This window comes from Stegastes partitus, unplaced genomic scaffold (genome assembly GCF_000690725.1).
Source record: "Stegastes partitus isolate 25-593 unplaced genomic scaffold, Stegastes_partitus-1.0.2 Scaffold181, whole genome shotgun sequence".
NCBI classification, from domain to species: Eukaryota; Metazoa; Chordata; class Actinopteri; family Pomacentridae; genus Stegastes; species Stegastes partitus.
In genome coordinates, this window is record NW_007577912.1 from 596,870 (window position 1) to 620,098 (window position 23,229).

Below are 23,229 nucleotides of genomic sequence, written 5' to 3' on the forward strand. Positions count from 1 at the left end.
GGCAGTGTGGGTTGACGGGCAAAGTTGTAGCTTGAAAAGTTTTAGACATGCTAAGCTAAAGTTTGCTAAATATCTATTAGATTAGAAAAACTCCAGACAAATCAGAGATGGTCGAGTGAAGCTGTTCTAAAAATTTGATGAAATGAGATGGAATGACTCATCTTTTGCTTTGATTTGGGCATACTTCATTCATTGGAGAAAGCTGATAAGTATTTAAAGTAACTCACTCTGGCTTCTTGCTCGGCCTCATGGGCTTTCCTCACCCTGGTCTTAGCTATGTCCAAGTCCAAACGCTTATTCACCAGCATCTTACGCTCATCCTACACATAAACACACTTGTTTATAATACATACAACAATTCATAAACAAAAGATTACGAATGAATGACAGAAAAAGCCTAATGAGTGCCAAAATTATAGATCTGATGGGTGTACATGTGACACACGTGTTTTTTTCACCTGTATGGCTCTGTATTCCCCCTCAGCGAAACTTCGCAGAGGAGTGAGAAAGTGAATGTTGGTGCTTTGGACAAACTGCCTCTCTGCCTCGCCGAGCTGCTTCTGAGCTTCTCCACATCTCATCAGTGCACTTCCTGAACACAGGGCATTAAAAACAACACACGTCTGCATAAAAGCAAAAAGCTAGTGAGACATAATTGTGCAAATATTATAAAAAAAAGACTTGCATTTACATGTATATGTGTAGATTCTACATTTCTGACTATCAAAATCCACATTAATGCACTCACCATAGGGCGTGTTGGACCCAAGCTCCATCCCAGCCTGAGTCATTTGATCTCCCACTAACTCATGTGCACGAGGCCGAGGCGGGACGCTCCACTCCAGCTGGGCATACAGCCGATCCTCTAACCGTGCTCCTATTTAACAGGGGCAAGGTCATACATCAGAGGGTTATATTTTATATATTTTATATTTTCTACTAAAAAAATCACATTTATAATTTATCTTGATAGTTCAGAATTGCTGAGAAGTTGGTTAAAAAAATAGGATTAATAACTAAATTGAGAAATAAGTATCTCAGGAGCTCAACCTGAACATGCGTCTCAAAAATAGGTGCTTCAAAGAACACTTCATAATCAATGGATGTTGTTAATACACCACTAAACAGGCTACTAAACCTCCAGCAGATATTCAGTACTGTAATCTACTGGAACAAAAGCAAATGTGCAGCTGCGTTCAAGCCGTACACTAAAACGATCCTGCACGCGGCCTAAAAGCACTCTGCAGACGGATAACGCAAGACGTGATCCGAAAATACAGCCTTGATGCTTCTGGCAGCTGAACGGTATTCTTATTTGATAAATTGCAGAGCACATCCACTCATAATTCCATTAGCTGAGGTAATTGGATTCAACCAGGCAAAACAATAACCATCTCTTTTCATCTAAAGAGGCCAATTACAGTCAAAGCAAACAGGAGAGCTCAAAGAAGATGTACGTATTGTAGAAGAGCAAACAGAGCTGATAGAAGGAGTACCGGAGGCAGATCCACAGCCATTCAGGGTGTTTATCATAATCGCTAGTGCCTACTTGATGGTAATGACTATAACAGGCTCAGGTTTTCTGTGAAGATGAAGATTGTGTGTTTATCAGTCCAAGATGTTTGACCAGTTAATTATCTACATGTATATATCTGTTCAGAGAAGGTTGGATGGCTCAGGTCTTATCTGTTTGTACCAGGAAGTTGCACCAACAAAATTTTCTTCATACATGTGTCTCATCCTGATTGTCTTTACTGCAGTTGTTCTATCATGGTACGCTACACATTATTTATAGCATGTCTGCTGAAAGAGGGATCCATCCACTGCTGCTCCTCATGAGATTTTTAGGGGGGCGGTTGTCCTTCGCTGCTCAGATTGTAAGTTTAGTGATTTATGATGCTGGGCCGTATAAATAAAGTTGAACTGCCTTGTACAGTATGACTACTAAGCACAGGTACTAAATGTGCAAGTATCATATGCAGGAGACACTATATTAATATTAGACGCTTATGAATTCCCATTAGACACATTTTCTTACTATTAAACACAAATACTTGTGAAATAATTTCTCTCCATGGATAAGATTCACAAGTAGAGTTTGGTTTATAGAGCAAAACAGGATTTTTCTAGTACATGGATTTGATTGCATTTCACTGTCATTCATGTGCAATATTTTATTTACATGTGTGACGTTACTTGTGACCTCAGTATCATTGCCAGCATTACTCTATTCTAGTCTTATTTTAACTTCTTTATTCTATTTTCAGTAATTTATTGTGCTTATATCTTATTGTTTTTCTCATGCCATATCATTTTTTTTTGTCTAAATAATATTTTACAGAAGAATTGTCTTGGGGATTGATAAACTTTAATTTTATGAAGGCTGTATGGCCAGTATTGTATGCTAGCTGGAGATTAGTGAATTTTGATAATAAAGACAGAAACGACACTAGTTTGTGTTTAAATTAAAACACCAGAAATTACCTCAACATTTGCAAGTGTTTCATTAAATCCAAGACATACCCAGACACCATGAACAGTTAATATTTACACCCAGAGTCTCTCACCGGGGCTAGGCTGCAGCAAAACCTCAGTCTGGGAGATTATCTGGTCCGTGCGGGTCTTGGTGGCGTCTACCCGGGCTATGAGCTCCTCCAACCCGGGCTCTAGCTCAGTCTTGTCGGCCTGACCGAGACTCTCTCCCGTGTACTGGAGCGACAAGACACAATAACATTAAAGCGAAACTTACGCACTTTAATTATTAACGACGATGACACGGTGTCCTTTAAGATGCCAACAGCGTCTCAGTGCAGTTTATTAAAGCTAACTAGCGAATATTGAGCCGGTTATTGGTTTTGCTCACCTGAACCGCCCGGTTGATGAACTGACCAGCATCCACAGCCAGCCGCGTCAAATCCATGACAGCGTCCTCCCCAAGGTCGAGCACCGTCTCCGGGTTAAACCGGCCGAACGTTAGCGGCTGAATAGGACCGAGCTAACGCAATGTTGAAAAGCCAAATAACCACCAACAACAACAACAACAGCAGCTAGCAGACCTGGCCATAGCTTCAACCGGCTAGCCGCTGCCCCGTCTCCGTTAGCCGGATTACGACCCCGTCTAACACCGCACAGCCGAGCCCATGAAGACGACGCAAGTGCGGGCACCTGCCGAGTGCCGTTGACGGTTTATCCTCCTTCGGTCATACCGGGTACTTCGTCGGTCGAACCGGCTGTTTGGTTTTCCAAAACCGTGTGAACTAACATCCAGCTTCGGTTTAAGTGTCACTAAACTAACAGTCACTCGTAACGTAAATAAATATACTGTTTACGTCCCGTTATCTTGTTGACTAGAAGCTAGCTTATTTTTTTAGCGTTAGTTTACATTTTATTTTATTTTTTAAAAACAGCTAACAAGCAGTTTAATAGCTAAATATTAACATTCATAGCTGTTATAAATTGTGAAAAAAAATTAAAATATTGTTGAAAGAAAAACAACTCCTAAACCTTTCAAAATTAAAGCATAATCCCTACAGACACAAACAACTTAACAAAATAAAGTAGCAATTTAAACATTCAGTGATTCTCTGGAAGAATTCTAATTATTATAAAAATAAATAAATAAATAATTGCAGCTCCTTTGTCAAGCCAATATCCTTACAAAGTTCAGTCATTGCATCGCCTGTCATTTTCCCCAAAAATCTTCACACCATGCTGCAAAATGTGAGAAGACAAAAGTCACTCATTGACATCCTCAAAAAGAAAAAAAAAGAAAAAAGATGTCCAGTCTCTATCCTAAAGCAATTTGGAACAGGAGCCATGCATTGACAAAAAGAAGGAAAGTAATAACGAAAAATACCGTGACTTTCTGAATGTCTGAACTCATGACTGGACAATAAAAATATCGCTCATTTAAAGACAACAAAACAGAAAAAAATCTAGCATGTCACTGCTGCCTCCTCGACCTCTTTCAGCCTCCTAAGCAAACATTTTGCTCTCACTGGTGTGGAGGAAAAAGGTGAGCTTATTGGTTTGAGCAGAAGGAGAGAAACAGGGGATTAAATACAGTCAGCTGACAGTCTGACCGCTTCTGTCAATCTGAGGAGCGTTAAGAGATTAGAAGACACACTTAGGCACGTTTACCGACAAAACTGAACGAACACATCTTTTATTACAAGAGAATGTACAACAATGGCACTTCATTTGTCCCCAAAAGAACTGGAAACTCAAAAAAACAATTGTGGAAATTGTAGAACAAAAATCATCAAGAGTGTTGGGATTGTAGAAGTGCAGAAAGCATCTTAAATTCTCCTGAATTTACTTCCAGGTGTGCTTCTACAGGTAAGGCCCCCAACCCAAATACATCTGACAGAGCAGTTTGTCATCTGTGGCTTCTTGTATGAGGTAGTGGACGTGTCCCTCTATTGACAGAGGCAGACCCAGAACTTTATTCCTGCTCTTTATGACTCCCTGCAGACGCTGCTCGATGTCGCACACGTGGGTTTTAGCCTGGCAGAGAGGGATGACACGACATGCAGGGTTTATATTAGAACTACGTGCTGCTTTGTTTGTGTGTAAACATACTCTCAGTGGCAGAATCCCAGAAACGTACACACCATTTCATTAACGATCTCTCCGGTCTCGTTGGCCTGAGTTTTCGTTAGTCCTTTGGCTTGTTTGCTCCATTCCACCAGCGGGTCATGAAGGAAGGTCTTAAGCACACTTGGAGGGAAAATTAAAAACAGAAATGTTGACTTTAGAAAGGCTGACTGACAGTGGTGTAGTAAAATACTGAAATATAGGACATCCACTCACTTATGCTACTTGCTTTGTGAACCCACCCGATTCCCAGCACAGTTCTTGTTTTAAATGTGTATTTACAGATTATAAAAAAAGGTCAAATAGGATAATTTGATAATCTTAATGTATTTATGTAACTGTACCTCGTAAGTGGCTCTCTCTGGTCTCTCATTAGTCTCAGTGTGACCTCGCAGGCCTGCCGAAAGAGGCCCTCAGTACCCATGGGACCCATAGCGTGGACCATGTTTTGGGTCAGACGGAAGGGAACCATCTCGGGTACGTCGAATGTCTCCCCCTAGTGGGCAGGGAAAGAAGGGGCAGGAGAGAAATGAAGCTAAAAGGTAGATCAAAACCAAAGTCCACCCATCATCTATCCACCGCTTAATCCTCACTGGGGTCGCGGGGGGGCTGGAGTCTATCCCAGCCGACTCAGGGTGAAGGCAGGGGACACCCTGGACAGGTCACCAGTCTATCACAGGGCTACACTTAGAGACAGACAACCAAGCACACTCACATTCACACCTACGGACAATTTAGAATCACCAATTAACCTCAACATGTTTTTGGACTGTGTGAGAGAACCCACGCTGCACGGGGAGAACATGCAAACTCCACGCAGAAAGATCCCGGGTGTCCACACCAGGACGCGAACCGGCGACCTTCTTGCTGCGAGGCAACAGTGCTCAAAACCAAAGTGATACCTAAAAACATAACAATTTATATATTCTTTTTAGGATTTGTACTAAAATAATGGATTATGTCTCAAACCTTGTTGAAGAGGCAGTTGAAGTCGACGTGAACACATTCTCCGGTGAAGGAGTCGAAGAGGATGTTCTCTCCGTGGCGATCTCCTAGACCCAGGATGTAACCCACCATGGACATGACGGCAGTGGAGCGACAGTATGCAGAGCGACTGCTGTACCTGTAAAGACACACTTTTCTTCTTTAATTCATCCTAAAACATGTACTGGACTCTGTAACCACCCAGAACGTGTGAATTTTTAAATTGAGAACTAAAAACAGCTTCACATGAAACTAGATTATTGCCGCCATTTATTGCTTTTAAAATGTAACTGCTGGAGAGTTGTAAGGAAGGTCGCACCATGACGTGGGGTCGGGGAAGGTCCGGAGGAACCACTCGTGGAAGACGGGGGGATGCCGAGCACACAGCACGTCCTTGTGGATTCGTAGTTTCTCCTCAAAGGGAGCCGTCTTTGGAAGAATGAGCTTCCTGAGCTCTTTACCTGACAGGTAGATACCTTAAAAACACAAACAATTCAGTTATTTCACCACATTTATTGACCTTAGAGTTTATCTCTATAAGCTTTATGTAGGACAGTACCTCTCTCTTTGTACAGCTTGGTGAGAATGTGTCGCAGTCCAGCAGTGTTGTTGACCCATTCGATGATGCCGCATTCCTCATTGAGGGGAATCACAGCGTAGGTGCGGATGTGTAGCTCCCTCCGTCTTGACTCAGCATCTTTACGTAAGCACTACACACACACACACACACAGAAAGCATACACACACACATTCTTGAGAGAGTTGTAACACACTAAATACACATATTACTACCTGCACAATATAATGCGATCCACACAACAGCACTGTACTAAATCTAATCTTTGTGGATTTTAAAATGTACAGTTAATGTAAAGGAGACATGTTGATTCATTTATAGAGGCCAGACTAAAGCAAAAATAATAAAGAAATAACGGGGCATTTGACAGACTTAATTAGCTGGAAAAGTAAATTGAAGAAGCACAATCTCTAGAGAAATTCACTCATAAAATACAAAACACTGAGGACATTTTTAGCAAAATTACTTTTGTCAGTTGGAAAAGTAGAATGAAAATGCATAAAAAGAAAGATTACAAAACCAACGTTCCTGTATTATTTCCTGTCTTTTCATTTTCCTGCCAATCTAAATGTAAAAAGCATATCCAGTCTTTTCTTATAAATAGTGCTGTTGTGTTTGTATTCAACACCAGAAGGTGTTATAAATGATAATTTAGTCCACCTCCATGTACATAGATGACAAGGAGTTTATTGTCTACCAGTACACTAATCTATTGTAACTAACTATAAAGACTGTGCAGTTATACTATTAACTCAGTGTATGTTGTTTAATCTTCTATCGATGTCACACACACACCTTGTTGATGAGGCAGTTGAACTCCATGAGTCTGCAGTCCTTCCTCAGGTCGTCTTTAGGTTTGCACATCATAGTGTAGCTCCGACCATCTGTACCCTTCAGACTTATCTTCTTAGGCTTCTGCAAGGAGGCCAAGATCTCCACCTGCAAACACACATGTGCTTGTGTTTACATGCCAGTTAGCATTTCAAGACTATCTTCTGTTATCATGTTGCTGGTGAGACATAACTCTTGGTATTCAACACCCTCTTTCTCTTACAGTGTCTTCGAAGCCGTCCAGGTACGCCCAGTGTCCAGGAAAGGCGTCGTGCTGCGTGTTTGCCCCGCCTGTCGAAGGCAGCGTCGGGATGAGGACCGACTGCAGCGGGATCAGGATCTGGCTGAAGGTCGACTCCTCCACCAGACGTTTCAGCTGCTTGAAGTGAACGCTCATGCTGAGGGTGGTGCTGTTTCCATCCACCTGAAAGACATGATTAGAAATGCCGATCAACTGCTGCACTATGTTCTGGGTCATTCTGTCTCAAATCATCAGGGGCCTTCTGCTCGACCAGCTTTGATTCGCTTGAAAGAAGTCAACCAGTGGTGTTTTTGAAACCATATGTAATTGTATGCCACAATAATACAAAACAAACAAACAAACAAACAAAACAAACACTTTTAATATAAAACACTTGTTTCCAAAAATTAATTGTCATTGAACTTTCACGATGAAATGAGCAGGTTTGACAAGTTGTAACACAAAGGATATAACAGGCTAAAATTTTTACAAACATCTTTATAAATATGCCCATTTTATGCTCTAAAATTTAAAGAGAGATCAGAGCTTGTGGAGCAGAAATTGTCCTAAAAAACTGATATGAAATGACACTTCATTTTGTTTGTGCCCTTCCTTTATTCACTGCAGCAATACTGTTCACTTTCCTCAATGAGCTCCATAAAGTTGTTCAAATAAGCAAATAATCGCTTTTGGAAACGTACGAGCAGCTTAATTTTTACACTGTGGCTCCAAAGAAAACTAAAGCGATTATTAGAATATGTATTTATCTGGGGCGCTGTTATAGCTCACCTGGTTAAGCTGGCGTCCCATGTGCAGGGCTACAGTCCCAATGTGGAGGTCATGAGTTCGAATCCCGCTCATGACCCTTTCCCACATGTCCTCCCCCCATTCTTCTCCCCAACTTCCCGGCCCCCCCCCAACAAAAATAACCAAAAAAAGCCAAAAAAAAAAACTAAAAAAAAAAAAGAATATGTATTCATCTAATAAAGAGTACCATAAAGCAGAGTCTTAACACATGCTTTATTACTTTTTAAATGAAGTTGCACTTATATGCAGCCATCTGTTTTGAAGATCATTACAGATCTGTCGTCTTGAATTGAAAGATGCGTCTTTTTTAGATCAACAATTTACAAAGCGTAGACACACAGAATTTACATTTTTATAACAAATATGTGTATTTGAGTGTGTGTGTGTGTGTGTGTGTGTGTGTACCGGTTTGTTGCAGAGCTCCAGCAGCTTGTCAGTCAGTCTGTTGGCATCTCCAATGAATTTCTCGAGAGACGATTTAAGACTGATGGCTTTCTTAAGAATCTGATTGCAGCGGTTCTTACGCATCGGGTAGGACGACTGAAAACACACAGACGTAAAAGCATTTTAATTAATCTTGAAGGTGCCGAAACATCTGGCAGTTCAATAATTACGCAAAACCTAACATGGGATTATCAATGTTTGTAAAAGACAGACGCACATAAATACAAAACCCACAGTTCACACAGAGTGGAATACATCTATATAGACTTGTATACTAGTTATGCAAACTTATAGCCACTCAAACAAACAGGCTTTAGAAGTTCTTGGGTATGCGTTTTACCAACCTTGGAGACTGCAGTCATCAGCCACATGGCCTGCTGGGGGTATGCGAGGAACACTTTGGCCACAATAGTCATGAGGACAGTGAAGACCTCGTCGCTGGAGTGACACACTCTGGAGATGAGCTGGGAAAAGGCGGTCAGGAACTGGTACGGCGCCAAGTTGGCACAGTGCTCGCTCACGACCGTGTTAATTTTAGCCAGCTCCTGTCGCATCTGTCTGTCTGCTCGGCCGGCTGTGGCAGAGGGATATGAATGTCAAAGTAAATAGGCAAAAAGTAATGGGTCTGCTAATGGATTGGACAGACCCAGTGCCCTCATCAGTGTATCATCTTTGTGCACCAACACAGACAACACTGGCCACCCACCTTTCTCACACTCACACACTTTGGCTCCAAAATCCAGCCACAGAGACAGCATTCGAGGCATCGCCTGGTAGATGTACTGGTTTCCGAACTGTAGGGCGCTGAGAGGGAGTCAGTTTAGATGAATGGTTGACGAAGGAACTAATGAATCTAAAGTAAGTGACGAAAGCATTCGGTACGACCATTAATGGCCGGATATCTGCAGAAAGAGAAACTCACTTTCCAAAGTACGTGACGATGTATCGGATCAGATTCCCCTGCTTCTCCAGCTTGTTATCAGTCACCATTGGCATCACTTTGTCATAGTACTTTGCTAAGTAGAAATTCCCGTCCTCCCACTGAGGCAGAAGATTGGTCACATCCTAGAAGAAAAACAAGGCAATTAATAAAAATTGATTGTCTTTGTGTGAATCCCTAATGTGCAGCTGCAATCAAGGAATAACTGCAGCATCACTGGTTTTGTAATTTAAAGGAAACCGGAGTCATGGCCTGGAATATTTGCACTACTGCCTGTAATTTAAACTTTTTCGTCAACTTCCGGAAGAATTGCCTCTCTGAAATATCCTAAAAACTGTTCTGCTCTTGATGTTCAGTTTTTTCATGTATTGATATAATATGCAAACTTGCTAATAGTGTCTAACCACAAAACAAAAAAGTATGATAAAGGTTGCTAACTATGACTGATACCTTGTATGCCTTCATTATGGCATTGGACTCAAAGTTGGCGGTTTCCTCCATGAAGCGTCCCACCAGCAGCATGGCCTTGCCTTTAGTTTGGAGGCTGCGAGGGTCCGTCAGGGGCTGATCGTCAGGGAAACACTGAGCCACACCCTTCTGCAGGACGATCAGGGCCTGGTGTACATCGCCCTGAAGAGAGGGCAACACAAAAGGTTTGATTAGTGTTTTGTATGTCTGTGTACACTATGTGTGAAAATCCTATCATTGTAATACAAGAGCTGAACTGTGAAGAGAAAAGTGTCAGGGGTTGGTAAATGATAGCTGCTATTTTCTGGTTTTGCGGAATTGAATTAGGCAGTGCAAAAGGTACTACAAACCAAACTACACACAAATACACTACACACAACCTTTCAATCTGCTTCTCACTGGATATTGTTTGACTTTACGGGTTGCTTATACCTTCGACCAAAGCCACTTGGCCTTCTCAGTGACCAGCTCAGCCAGGTGTGTGTTTTCGGCGTTCAGCAGAGCGTTGAAGGCTGTCTGGTGGTGTCCTGCCTTTCTGGCCACCCGGGCGCTTTGTAGCCAGCACTCCCCCACCAGCTCCTGACACACAGTCCTGCAGCGCAAGAGGGGAGATGATCACTGCACGAGTTAAAGCTGCATTAGCATGGCCGCACTTCATAAGCGCTAAATATAGTCGGGTCAAAAGCCAACATCGTCGTTCCGCTTCACACGGAATGCAAAACCGATGCTGTCAGGTGAAAGTCCTCTATAAAACCCCTTCAGCCCCCACATCCAAGCCAAGAGCAGATGCAGAAATGTGCTTTACAGTGGGACCACTTGAATAATAATATGCTAAAAGCTTATTGTGGAATTTGTTGCCAAAAAAAGACTGCCTACACTGGGTTTAAGGTTAAATACTGATGATAAATACTGATTAGTTTGAGATACAGAAATGCTGTAGTGAAAAGCAAATACTGTAGAAAAAAATGTAAAGAGAGCAAAAAGTGTTTCTGACAAACATTTATCCCTATAAAAAGTAAAGCCTTAAGTAAATATTCAAACCTTTAAACAATAAAAAGATGTGATGTTGTGCGTATGTGCCAGCTGACGTTTCTATGGTCTTACTGTGGTCCCAGGCTGAGCAGAGCACGGCGGAGGGCCAGGACCGGCTCCTTGGCCCTGAAGGAATTCTGGGTCATCTCCAGCCGATCTGACCAATGGGGAGGCAGCTGGCTGAGGCTCGGGGCAGAGCCTTCTTTAGGTTTCTGCAGCTCGGTGAACGTGTGCTCCAGCTCGCTGAGCATGTGAAGCCTAAACACACAGACGCACTTGTTTAGAATCACAAGTTATTGCTGCTGACGACCAGGACTACAACTACAAAAACAGAAATAAAATACAAAAACGTGAAGCACACAGACCTGACAATGTACTCGTAGCCTCTCTGGTAGGTTCCACACTCATAACTGGCAGCTGACAGAGGGACGACCTGTTCCTTCCTTACCAGCTTCAGCTTCTCGTAGAAAGTTTCCGCATCCTGCTTCTTAGCTGAAAGCAGCAACTGGCCGAGACGAACACCCCAGGTACTGGACTGACGGTCTGGAAACAGCAGTAACACAAAATGTAGTGTCGGTGCCATAATAGACCCACAAACAGTTCAAGATGCTGCATCTTCCAAGGACCATCCATGCATTTCATTACCTGAACTCAAATAATCTTCCAGCAGGTCCCATTTTCCAAGCTTCCAGGCTGCTTCCACTCTGTAGGTGTTTAGTTCGGACTTCCACTGTTGCCTAGATTTGCATATAAAGTGGGTTTAACTTAAACTTAAAAGGACCATTATTGGAATTAAGATAGACTCGAATGTATCCAAATATGTGTCTTACTTGTTGGCCAGTACTCCATTAACCTGTGTGATAATTGTGGAGAGCTGTCCTAGGCCGAGCATAGAGGTCATCACTCCATGATAGTGACCGATCTGCACACGAAGATATGATAAAAAATACTCATATATCAAGAAAGCCTATGTAAACAGCACATAATTATGTTTCATCTCAGGATGAACAACAACATATACAACAAATCAAAGTGACATTAACTTTGAAAACATGGTTGTTTTCAGTTCTTTCAGTCCAGTATTTTCAAACAACTGCAGCTCTGAAACTTGCACCAATTTCTATTTGTTGATTATAGATTGTAAATAGAACTTATCACAAGTAAACTGGAGGAACATGAGCTCAAATTATAGATAAACTTACTTGATTGTGCAACCTTTCAGCCAAAAAATGCCTCTCTTTTGATTTAAGTAAGATTAAATTTAGATTTTAAGTCTTCTTTTGAGACCAGCTGTCTGGTGTAAAAGGTGAAAACAGCAGAGGAGTAATACATGGTACTGTTTAACAATAAATATGGAAGCAAAAGAAGTCTTCACTTGTGGCAGCTCTCATGTGGTGTGTGTGAGTACCTGGTCTGACTCCAGCTGTATGGCTCGGTCGTAGCAGGCGGTGGCGTCCCGAAGCAGACCGATGCTCTCGTGCTCAAGTATCTGTTCCCGTAGCGACGGCTCCTCCCTCCTCAGAGCGTTGACCCCCCTCACTCCGTCGGGCTCATGCATCGCAGCGTACAGCGTCTGCGACAGCAAATTGTTCAAAAGAGTTGCAAACTTCTCTTTCTCACAGTTTTGACAAATTTCATAGGATGAAACCCACCTAAGAGGTTAATGAAGAGAGCAGTTTATGTTCGAGTCACAGTAAGTTCTTAGTCATTTATTTAACAAATAATAATCAACTTCATATCTGACCTGCAGGAAAGTGAGGTGGTCCTGGATGTTCTCTTTGTTTTCTAGGATGTAAGCTTCAAAGTGCATGAGGGCACGAGTATATGCTTTGGATCGTAGAGAGGCCTTGGCCATGACGTCCTGTGGAATACCCTTCAGGAAGGCCACCACACGCTGATAATTCCCACTCTCTGCAATCACACAATTTCAGTTTTCACTTCAGATATTATTAAATCGAACACAGAAAGACTCAGGGAGAGCTTCTTTAACTCTTGCTGTCAGGACTGTGGACTCTGACCTCCAGTCTAAACCCAAATCACAGCATCTCATCTCAAACAGCACTGTGAATATGTACATAACAGAGATGTATGCACACCCACACACACCCTTAAGCATAAACATGCATAAACAGAGTATACATTTCACTTTCAAAAAACATTCATGATTATTTATGAATATTTTTTTCTTCTAATTTCATGGAATGTTTTTCTTGTCACGTCTTGCTGTTATTGCAAAGCCTTGCATTTCACTGCCAATATTGTTTTAGCATTTGACAACTAAAAATTCCTGAATCTTGAAATCATGGAAATTCGTGAACAAAAGTAGAAGTATCTCTGCATTATTTTTACAAAAACGATCAAATCTACTCTCATGTAAGTAATTCTTGATTTGGTTCTCATTGACTTACACACGGGCATCGATTCAACCTACACTGATGAAATACTTTACGTTTGGGAAACTGTCAGTGTCTTGTAGCTCTACAAATACCTCCGATCTTCTGCTCATGCATCAAAAAATAAATAAATAAATAAATAAAAATCTAAAAAAACAACAGCAATGTGTCCAAATGCACAATGCCAATAATCTAGCAAATCTAAATCTAGTCTTTTGGCAAATTTGTGTCTCTTACCATTCAGTTTGGGTTTGGAGTACAGGATGTGGCGACTCCACTGTGTCAGGTGCGACAACATGCTAAACACTGTCTGAGTACTGAGCTGTGATAGGCTGGAGGCCGTCTCCTGGCCACGCCCGCCTCCTCGTCCATCACCCTCTGTCAACACGGCCAGCATCTCCTCTGTTACCTTGAAGAAGACATGATATTACTGAAATGAAACTCCCAAACTAATCCAAAACTAAACTAAAACCACCTGTATTAACTTATTTTGAATGTGCAAGTGATGTAAATGTCCTCACCTCCTGTTGCTCTGCAGGCGTGCAGCCCAGCAGCATGTAGAGCAGAATATGAGACAGCAGGTAGATCGTGACCTTGTAGTCGTGTTTGATGATGAAACTGCAGCATTTGAACACCTTTCCGGCCAGCTCATGTCTCACCTGGAACACATACAATCGGTACCTAACACTTCTGAACTTAAAAGACTAGCTAATGTTGCTCTAGAGAGGCGAGTGTGGTCATTTGATGCTGCTAAATTCAAGGGGAGATCGGTTAACCTTGCTGATCAGGTATCCAGCCCAGGTGGCTGACCAGTCAGAGAACTTGCTGCCTCTGTTGCTGAGGTACACTGGCTTCTTCAGCTTAGACCAGTTGACCTCCTTCTGACTGCTCTTATATCTGCAGGTAAGAGGATAAGAATGAAAAAGAGTTAAAGAGGGAGGGGAGCGAGGAGAAAGGGAGGATAATGAAGAAAAACAACCTTCACTCAATGGATCTTATTCCTTGAATTATGTGTCATTCTATTACAAGACGGGATCTGAGTGCAGATGTACAGTATGTAGGTGTAAACACATACCTGCTGTTGAGGTGAGGCTCCAGTATTTCTTGTATTTGCTCTGGGAATCTTCTCCACAGACGGCGGCCTGATGAGTCAGTTCGACCCTCGCGACACTCAAATATGGATAGCAGCTCCTTTAGTGCACACAAAAACACTCAGATAAACATAAAACAAGACATGGAGCAAAAAGAAGATACACATATCATACATGCTGGATTTGCAAAGTGGGTGCGTGCACACGACTGTGAGGACGTGTTTGCGTGTGCGTACTTGAATTGCATAAGCAGCGGAGTCCTGGGCCCTCACATCATCAGCGTACGCCAGAAATGTTCTGGTCAGTTCGGTCAGTAGATCGTGGGCAAAGTTTGGATCATCAACCCCACTCTGTCAGCGGGTAAAACACACAGGACACTTGTTTACGAGGTGGCAAATAAATTTGATGCTTCTGCGTACAGACTGAAGTATGCTATACAGTGAGTTCATTTTGCTTCAATTCATGCATATTGATAAGATTGAATAGAAGTTTTCCTCAAAAGGGGCAAAATACACCTGCTGTGGTAGCACTTCTCTAAAATATTCAAAATATCCCTTGAGGCTATGTGTCTATGGACAGAAAAGTGTGATAATTTATTTATTTGATCACTAAAATGTACTTTTTACTAACACCTAATCTGAACCCAGAATGGTACCAAAACTTTGAAAAAGTGCTACAAGAAGACTTATGATGTAAACTGGCACTATATAAATACAATTGAATTGAAAAAATCCTCTAAACCTTTAGTAGAGTCAACAATATTTCTGTGAAACTGAAAAGGTGTATGTAAGCACTATCCCATCCATCCATTATCTATACACCGCTTAATCCTCACTAGGGTCGCGGGAGGGGCTGGAGCCTATCCCAGCCGACTTAGGGCAAAGGCAGGGGACACCCTGGACAGGTCACCAGTCTATCACAGGGCTACACTTAGAGACAGACAACCAAGCACACTCACATTCACACCTACGGACAATTTAGAATCACCAATTAACCTCAACATGTTTTTGGACTGTGTGGGAGGAAGCCGGAGAACCCGGAGAGAACCCACGCTGCACGGGGAGAACATGGAGACTCCACGCAGAAAGATTCCGGTGCCCCCACCGGGACGTGAACCGGCGACCTTCTTGCTGCGAGGCAACAGTGCTACCAACTGCGCCACCTTGCAGCCCCACTATCCCATTATCATGTTAATTTTATAATGTACAAGTAATTCCTCGCATTGCTTACCACAAAGGTGTTGCGGTCTCCGTGGGTGTGCGTGTGCGAAAGGTCCAGACGTCCAGGATCCACGGCCCCCAGCTCCCCCAGACACTCCCCACAGAGCAGCCTGGCCTCTGGGGACGAGTCCTGGCAGCCCTTCAGCAGCACTGACACCAGGTTAGAGATGACCGGCTCCACCGCCTCACTCGCACAAACCTGCCGCAGCAGCCACTCCTGCAGTCCACAGCACACAGAGGAGAATATATATAGTTTAAAACATTATGGTAAGTAAAAGGAAACTCCATCAGTAAAAGGTAGCTGACACCTAACAGCAGCAGTGGAGGTGAGCAGCTTCTAGGAGTAAATTTCTGTACATGTGTGGGGGAACTGTGGGGATTTAAAGCTGGATGTTACAGGAAACATGCATACATATTAAAGTTTCATACTAAAAAGCAGGATTATCAGCATTTGTGAACAGATATGTTGAGTTATGTGGTCAAACAGTGTTTTACTTGTATATATTTTATGTGTTTGTGTACCTGCTTGCTGTGCATCATGTCCCTGAGGCTGGTCAAAGCATGGATCCTCACGTCAACGTTCTCATGTTGAACAGCTCTCATGGAAAGCTGCAGTGCTGCGGCCAGGTCACTGCTGCTGGCTGTCAGCTAGAAGAAATAAAACATTTGATGTATCATCTTAAAAATTATCACTGTCGATGATTGTCACCACCTTTTTATCATTATTAACGTCATGACCTTCATACAGACCTTTTTGTAATCCTGCAGAACAGTGTGAATGTCTTTTAGCTCTGGATGGTCCGGCAGGAAGTAAATCTCATGGAGGTAGTCGTTGACTTCTTCCCTGTGACAGATTGATAGAAGGGAGGTGTCAGGAAGAACTACAGTATTACAGTGCTGAACATGACTGCACATCTTTTTCATTAATGGTATAAGCATTTTAAAGGGAATATTCTACAGAAATCCTATATTTTTGTACTCAGTACTTGGACAAAAAAAAAAAAAGAAGTGTATGCTTTGTATACTCAAAATGATGATTTAACATTTTTAAAGCCAGAAAAAGAGGAAAATGCAGTTTAATTTCCCCTTAAGAGGCTTTAATGTTTAATTTCATTTGTCTCTTTGTATGTTACCTGTTATCCAGGATGAGAAAACGGATGATAGCAGCAGTTTCTTTGGGCTGCAGTGGGATCAAGGGGAGTAGTGCAACAATAACATGACTCAGAAGAGGGCCCAGATGCGGAGGCTCCAAGCTTCTCACAAAACACTCCCACGTCCTATCCAGAGGAAATAAAAAAAGATAAAACACAAGAAATCAGAAACACAAGCTTGGAGCTATTTCCAGATCAAGCTTTTTCTTAACGGTGGTCAGGGAGGTGGGCGTGCAATGTCAATTCAACAGAAGCCTTTGAAATTAATTTAAGAAAAAGGTCACGTGTCAGTTTTGACAGTTACAGAAACAACACACTGCCAGGAGGCAATTTATGATGAAATGTGCAAGTGTGCAGCTACTGACTGGCAGCAGAGCAGAGGGAAGTCTTCTCTGTAGCGGAGGCCGGTGCGGAGCGTCGTCATCATCTTCACTCTGACAGAGCTGATGTGCTTGGAGCCCATCAGTCGCATTAGAGCCATCACACTTGTCAGCGCCTGCACAGGGAACGGCCGGAGAGTTTCTAATTAAGCTACATGCAAGCTAAGCAGAGAGTGCAGTGGACTAACAGGGATTTAAAAACACACAGTCATTAAATTTGTCTGTCATTAGTGGGTCACACACCAACTTCTTGCGGTCCTTCTCTCCTGCACTGGAGCTGAGCAGCTGCATGTTGAAGAAGGCGAGAATCCCCAACAGCTTTGGCTGCAAATAGTCGGCCTAGCAGATAAATGTACAAAAGGGAGGAAATGTTAGATTATTATGCTTATAGGTGGACATTGAGTACGAATGTATACAGGACTAGCTGGAATCGTGTCATGTGGAAACTTTCTTTGTTTCCCCATTTATGGAGCTAGAGCTGTGCACAAACTTCTGATCTTGTTTTCAGTGCACACACACAAAACGCACAGCTCGCAAACTGTGGAGGTATTCAGGAAATCTGACTAAAAGTTTCCTGTATAAAAACCGCATACTCCACCCTTATCGATGTTAAAAACAACAGAATGAAATGTTATAAATAAGAGTTTTCAGTTACCTGCATAAAGCTTCATACTTCCTGAATGATTGACTCTTTTCAGAAATAACATATATGTTTGGTTTAAAAAAAAAAGAAAAAAATGTCCCACATGACAAAGGAATATCACAAATTGCTGTCTGACGAGTTTTATAAATGCTTATGTTGTTTGATCAACTGTCAAAAAGCCCAAAAATAAAAACAATATGAATTGGAGCCTGATAGGTACCATGCGCTCTGGAGTGGTGATGTCTCGGGGACCCTGGTAGGGGTCATCATTGGACGCAGAGGAGGCCAGAATGGCCAAACCATTGAAAACCTGCAAATAAACGTAAAACAAACACGTGAGCAAAAACATAGTTTCGAACCACACATGTCAGATCAGGTGATATACCAGGAATTTAAGCAGTTAATAAGAAAAGGAGTGAATACTGACACAGCTTTAATGTTGAAGGACTGCTATGTGTGTTAATGTGTGCGTGGACCTGCTGGTAGTGCTCTCCCAGGCGCAGCAGCAGCTCATTGTGAAGACCCTGGAAATCTTGTCGCAGCAGAGAGCCCAGTTCAATATCTGTCTCACTCTGGGACAACATGAAGGAGAATTACAAATCAGTCTGGTTGCTCAGCATCACTCCATTTATCATGCGGTTGCCAGCACAAGGTTTATAGCGTCTGTCTAAAAAGTATTAATTTGCAATAATGTTCTCGGGCTTTTGTGCACATTAATCAGCACTAATACTAATCCACTAATATTCATTACAGTTTCATTCCAGTAGCCGTGTTGGAATGCATAAATTATACAACACATTTGCATCAATCAGAATTTGAGTGACAATTTCCTGAAGATTCCCAAACATCCTTCATTTTTATTATAAAAACAGTATTTGTATAATATGTTGTGCTAAAGCAGAGTCCTTAAAGAAGCTTTTCTTGTCAGGTGACAAAAGGCTTAATGCATATTAACAACTATTACATGAAACAACTTGATTCTACATCATGTTACCTGTAGTTTTAAGCTACAGACTGCAGCTCTAAACCACAAGTAATGCTATTATTACCTGTAGGTAGTGGAAGGCCCTCTCCAGCTCCTCCTTGGTGCAGGAACAGACCAGATGGCTGAAGATGTATTTGAAGTTGTTGATCAAGATCTCTCTCCTGTTCGCCTTCAACTCATTGGCTAGCGTACGGATGAGGGCGGAGCCTGTCGAGCTCGCCTTCGCTGCCAGGTAGGGAAGCAGCACCTGGAGGGTCCGCTGCATACACGAATATGCAGGAGTAACACAGAAACATACATCACATAATATATTCTTTTATACAGGATCACAGGTAACATACATTATATACACAGCATGTTGTTGTAATGTGTTTGTGTGACTGTACATACAGTGAGGAAACGGTGGAGATCTGGGAAGTCAAAAGCATGTGCGATCTGAGCCAGGATGTCCAGAGCCAGCTCTCTCTGATTGGCCGACTCGCTGCCCTGATCTGGCGTGCTCCGCAGCGCCGACGCATGGCGTGAATGTAGCGACTCCACCAGGAACTGAACACAGAGAAGAAGAAAAAGGCAGACGTTTTACAATGCACAGAATCTAATACAGCTAATGTTAGAGACTGTGGGTGAAAATTTAATAAAAGGTACATCTAAATTTGTCTGCCTTTCCTACAAATCACACATAATAGACACATCAATGTACAGTCACACAAAAAAACACATGTTTAGACCTTATGCTTGAAACAGAATCACAATTATAAAGCAACTGACAAACTGTTACAGTCATAAAAACATATTAAATGGCTTAATGGCCTCAGTCATAACTGAATGAAGACATTATAAGTCTCCCAGCAGCACTTTTTTTTTTTTTTTTAAATTGTAGCACGATTTGTATTAATCTTATTAATTAACTATTATTCTCATTATTACTGTGCAACAGAGGTACTAAAATGTATCCATGTCATATAAATAAATGAAAGGAACGGAAGCAATTTAAATAAAGCAGCATTGACAGGACAATTTTTTTTTTACCTGGCAAATAGGGTTCTTGTACTGACTGAAGAGGGTCTGCAGTTTGAGGCCTTTGGCAGTGGCCAGGGCTCTGATCTCAGTGTACGCAGCTACAGAAACCAGGGACGACTTGGACAGCAGACAGTGGAGAAGACGTAGCAGAGAGAACGACACCAAACTACCCTGAGACGCTCTGACAGAAGAGGAGACAGGGATAGTTTCAACTCCTTTAGGAACAGTAGGATCAAATTACCCTCTATAATTTCTGTGACACAAAAGATTTAAAACCCGGTTGCATCATGTAATGCTGCGCTGAAAAAACAGCATACTACCAAAGTTGTTAATTTCAGAATTACATGCAGATCAAGCAGATCTTTTCTATGTACGCATACACGCAAGTGTATACGACGATAAAAGAAAAGGCATCTCTACCTGCCGATCTCTCCAGTGGTGAGGATGAGAGTGTTGCGCAGGTTGTCATCTCTGCTGAGCTTAGCGTTGTTGAACGCTTCCTTCAGACGTGCAATCATCAGCTGTGGTGGGGAGAAGAAACCCACACATCATCCACCTCCCCATTACTCTCAAAACAGCAAGTATTTACACAAACCAACATTTAACCACACTGACTGACCTTTTTTTTAACTCAGTGAAGAGATTAAATCAAAATTCACATTCAATTGCTTGTTTTGCTCAGTTATCCACAAATTGATAGAATATTTCCAATACTATATTAATAATGACAATTGTGGCTTTTGGTGTCTTCCCACTGAAACGCTCACCTCATTGAAAGGGCCCTGTTCGCAGTTACTTGTTGTCTCTGTCAGCAGGAAGCGCACCGACTGGCTGAACTGTGTTCTGACCACGGGATCCGAATCCTCCATTAGACCAATCAGGGCACAGAGAACTGCCCTGGAGTCACTGTCTCCACCAGTCAGATTCACATGCTGGCAGAGGTGAGGTAGAGCTTCTAGGAAAGCTGGGACAGTGAAATAAATAAGTGATTAAGATCAGTGATTTGTTGCCAAACCGAGATGAAGTTTGAAAAAAAAAAAAATACACATTGAAATTGATTTATCATGACCACACAGCATCATTATACAAGAACAGTAACACAGTACAGAAGTAAATGGAGCATCTTTTCTGCTTTCTGTATGTTGTTAAAGTTCTTTATAGAAGAAAACCTCAAACAAAACCCCTCCTGCGTACCTTGTTTCACACTGCTTGGAGCTTCTGGTCTGAGTAGTGAAAGGAAGGGTTTGACAATAGATGCCCTGAGTGATGGTGCCGCTTTCCCAGAATGCTCTGTTGCAAGGCTGCGGCGAAGGCAGAGGATTTTGGGAAGGCAGGTGGACCCCATGTGGACATCACTGAGCTTGGAGAGCTCGGATTGGATGCAGCTGAGCTGACCAATGGTCCTGGCCAGCTCCTTCTTTACCTGCTCTGAACCGTCTTCTAGCCTGGAACTGAAAATACACAACGTATACCTGAAATCAGTAACGGTGACCGAATGGCATCACAACAAGGAAAAGAGAAAGAAGAAACTTGCAGAGGTATGTGAGTTTACATACAGCAGAGTACTGCCGATGAGCTTGTGGTGTGCGTTTCCCAGGTGGTGAAGAAGAATGGGGAAGGCCCTGACTGCTGCCGCTCTCACACCCTCATCCTGACTCTCCAGCGCCTTTGAAAACACAAATACACGCCACGGCTCGCACACACGGCGATGTAGAAAGGCCTGCAGCGACACACAGTCTGCCAGGACCTCAGGAGCTAGGACAAACATACAAGGCTTGATGTCAATCCCAAAGTTTTCACAGTACTGTCATGGCTTGACAAAATCAGTTATCTTGCAACTTTGCAACATTATTAGTATAAGCCAAAAATATTGAGGCTTTAATATAAATAAAAATGCATGTCGCAGGTGCAGTGCTTCAACGTCAAGCTAAAAATGTCAACTTTGACGTGACAGGAGTACTCACAGTAACAGAAGCTGAGTCTCTGAGCCAAGGCAGGCAGCCAGGAGGGAAACCCTGAACTCCTGAAGGCTGGGAGAGACGTGTTGTCACACACCCAGGGAAGTGACAGCAGAGCACACACTCGCCGCTGGAGTCCGTCGTCACTCTGGCTGCTCACTACATGCACAGATTAAAAAAAAAACAAAAAAAACAGATGCTTGTTGTCTAAATGAGGTGCTTTGGGCTTGATTTCCTCCAGAAACTTTAGAGTAAACACAATAAATGATGAAAAATAACAATATGCTTATATGGTGACATAGGATCCATTAATAAAACAAAATCAAAGTCATCAGAGCAGCATGTAGGGTATTTTTATCCTTACTTGTCAAATACAGTAGAGAGTCAAGGACAGTGACAGTGGACTGGACAGCAGACTGAAAGTAGCTCTGGTCCGAGACAGATTGAGAGCCTCCTTGTAACACTGACTGACAGCTCGTCAGGATCCTGCCCAAAGTCTCAGTCGGCACCCAGAGGAGAGGAGACACACTGCTAACAAAGAAAAAGTGATAGAATCAGAATATGCCGTTAATCCTTGTGTGAGTCATCTGGCAAAACTGTGGCCAGTAAAGTCAGAAATTCTTACAGTCTGTTAATCGACAAAATAGAAAATACTACGAAGTCAGTTTTTCCTGTGTGAGACAGAAAAACAAAAAAGGGCAAGAGCTAGAATGTCAGCACGTGCATATGTTTGTGTCTTACCTGATGGGAGCGGAGCAGAGGGCTGCCAGGTGGAGGATGAGGGCCAAACCCTGCAGTGCAGAAAGAGTCTTGGTGCTCTCAGGTTCAGTCGAGTCTGAGTTTAAAAGCGTCAGCAGCTCCTCCAGTCGACCGTTCAACACGGCCCAAACCTCGCTTCGAACCCGCATGTCCACCTCCTCACTAAAGATACAGACACACATAACCATTTAAACGTCAAGGTTTTGTGGGCGACCTGATGGCCAGGTGCTGAGGGTACATGCTGCATGAGCGCTAATATACAAGCCTCCAATTTTAACTCCATTATGTCAGTCAATAAAGGAACAAAAACAAAAACCGACAAAAAAATGTAGATTTTACATTAAAGCTGCCATATTGATTTATGTAAATGTACATTACTCTTATGCTTGATAACAACTCTTTTTCAGCTAATTTTTATGACTTTTTTAAATGCACATTAGCTGATTTCAGTGGTCAAAATCCACATAAGTTCAAATTCTCTCATCACGACGCTCCTTTCCACACAACTGAGAAACCTACTAAAGCTCTACAAACACTCTTGTTTACTGGAACCAGGTGACTGTAAAAGAGCATTTATAAAGAAAACACGTACGTTTCTACAGAAACTGAAAAATAGTTGAGATCATCACTGACACTTAGCCAGAAATAACAACAATAAAAACTTTTAAATCAACCTTTTTTATGTGTAGGAAACATGAAATCACAAAAG

At 42.3% G+C, this 23,229-nt stretch overlaps 2 protein-coding genes across 2 annotated transcripts in view; both read right to left on the minus strand.

Moving 5' to 3' along the window:
• Positions 1-3,260, minus strand: part of LOC103356062 (endophilin-B1-like) — an 8,022-nt gene extending 4,762 nt beyond the window's left edge. Inside the window, exons 1-5 of the mRNA XM_008280112.1 lie at positions 2,864-3,260; positions 2,568-2,709; positions 749-877; positions 459-592; positions 228-320 (exon numbers count right to left, since the gene is read on the minus strand). Coding sequence (XP_008278334.1) covers positions 228-320; positions 459-592; positions 749-877; positions 2,568-2,709; positions 2,864-2,920 — 555 coding nt within the window. The 5' untranslated portion in view covers positions 2,921-3,260. The remainder of the gene's footprint in view (positions 1-227; positions 321-458; positions 593-748; positions 878-2,567; positions 2,710-2,863) is intronic.
• Positions 3,261-4,135: 875 nt separating this feature from the next.
• atr (ATR checkpoint kinase) overlaps positions 4,136-23,229 on the minus strand; it is a 23,381-nt gene continuing 4,287 nt past the window's right edge. Inside the window, exons 6-48 of the mRNA XM_008280113.1 lie at positions 22,503-22,682; positions 22,126-22,292; positions 21,768-21,920; positions 21,360-21,558; positions 20,998-21,254; positions 20,571-20,767; positions 20,224-20,324; positions 19,813-19,984; positions 19,174-19,329; positions 18,848-19,042; positions 18,275-18,370; positions 18,019-18,108; positions 17,399-17,494; positions 17,141-17,271; positions 16,758-16,901; positions 16,375-16,468; positions 16,147-16,272; positions 15,635-15,841; positions 14,641-14,754; positions 14,389-14,504; positions 14,090-14,210; positions 13,835-13,972; positions 13,551-13,722; positions 12,665-12,831; positions 12,329-12,493; positions 11,751-11,842; positions 11,566-11,657; positions 11,286-11,463; positions 10,993-11,178; positions 10,321-10,480; positions 9,871-10,050; positions 9,403-9,545; positions 9,187-9,284; positions 8,825-9,054; positions 8,442-8,576; positions 7,212-7,412; positions 6,953-7,096; positions 6,140-6,290; positions 5,900-6,056; positions 5,566-5,719; positions 4,941-5,092; positions 4,614-4,719; positions 4,136-4,506 (exon numbers count right to left, since the gene is read on the minus strand). Of these exons, the coding sequence (XP_008278335.1) occupies positions 4,333-4,506; positions 4,614-4,719; positions 4,941-5,092; positions 5,566-5,719; positions 5,900-6,056; positions 6,140-6,290; positions 6,953-7,096; positions 7,212-7,412; positions 8,442-8,576; positions 8,825-9,054; positions 9,187-9,284; positions 9,403-9,545; positions 9,871-10,050; positions 10,321-10,480; positions 10,993-11,178; positions 11,286-11,463; positions 11,566-11,657; positions 11,751-11,842; positions 12,329-12,493; positions 12,665-12,831; positions 13,551-13,722; positions 13,835-13,972; positions 14,090-14,210; positions 14,389-14,504; positions 14,641-14,754; positions 15,635-15,841; positions 16,147-16,272; positions 16,375-16,468; positions 16,758-16,901; positions 17,141-17,271; positions 17,399-17,494; positions 18,019-18,108; positions 18,275-18,370; positions 18,848-19,042; positions 19,174-19,329; positions 19,813-19,984; positions 20,224-20,324; positions 20,571-20,767; positions 20,998-21,254; positions 21,360-21,558; positions 21,768-21,920; positions 22,126-22,292; positions 22,503-22,682 (6,487 nt within the window). The 3' untranslated portion in view covers positions 4,136-4,332. The remainder of the gene's footprint in view (positions 4,507-4,613; positions 4,720-4,940; positions 5,093-5,565; positions 5,720-5,899; positions 6,057-6,139; positions 6,291-6,952; positions 7,097-7,211; positions 7,413-8,441; positions 8,577-8,824; positions 9,055-9,186; positions 9,285-9,402; positions 9,546-9,870; positions 10,051-10,320; positions 10,481-10,992; positions 11,179-11,285; positions 11,464-11,565; positions 11,658-11,750; positions 11,843-12,328; positions 12,494-12,664; positions 12,832-13,550; positions 13,723-13,834; positions 13,973-14,089; positions 14,211-14,388; positions 14,505-14,640; positions 14,755-15,634; positions 15,842-16,146; positions 16,273-16,374; positions 16,469-16,757; positions 16,902-17,140; positions 17,272-17,398; positions 17,495-18,018; positions 18,109-18,274; positions 18,371-18,847; positions 19,043-19,173; positions 19,330-19,812; positions 19,985-20,223; positions 20,325-20,570; positions 20,768-20,997; positions 21,255-21,359; positions 21,559-21,767; positions 21,921-22,125; positions 22,293-22,502; positions 22,683-23,229) is intronic.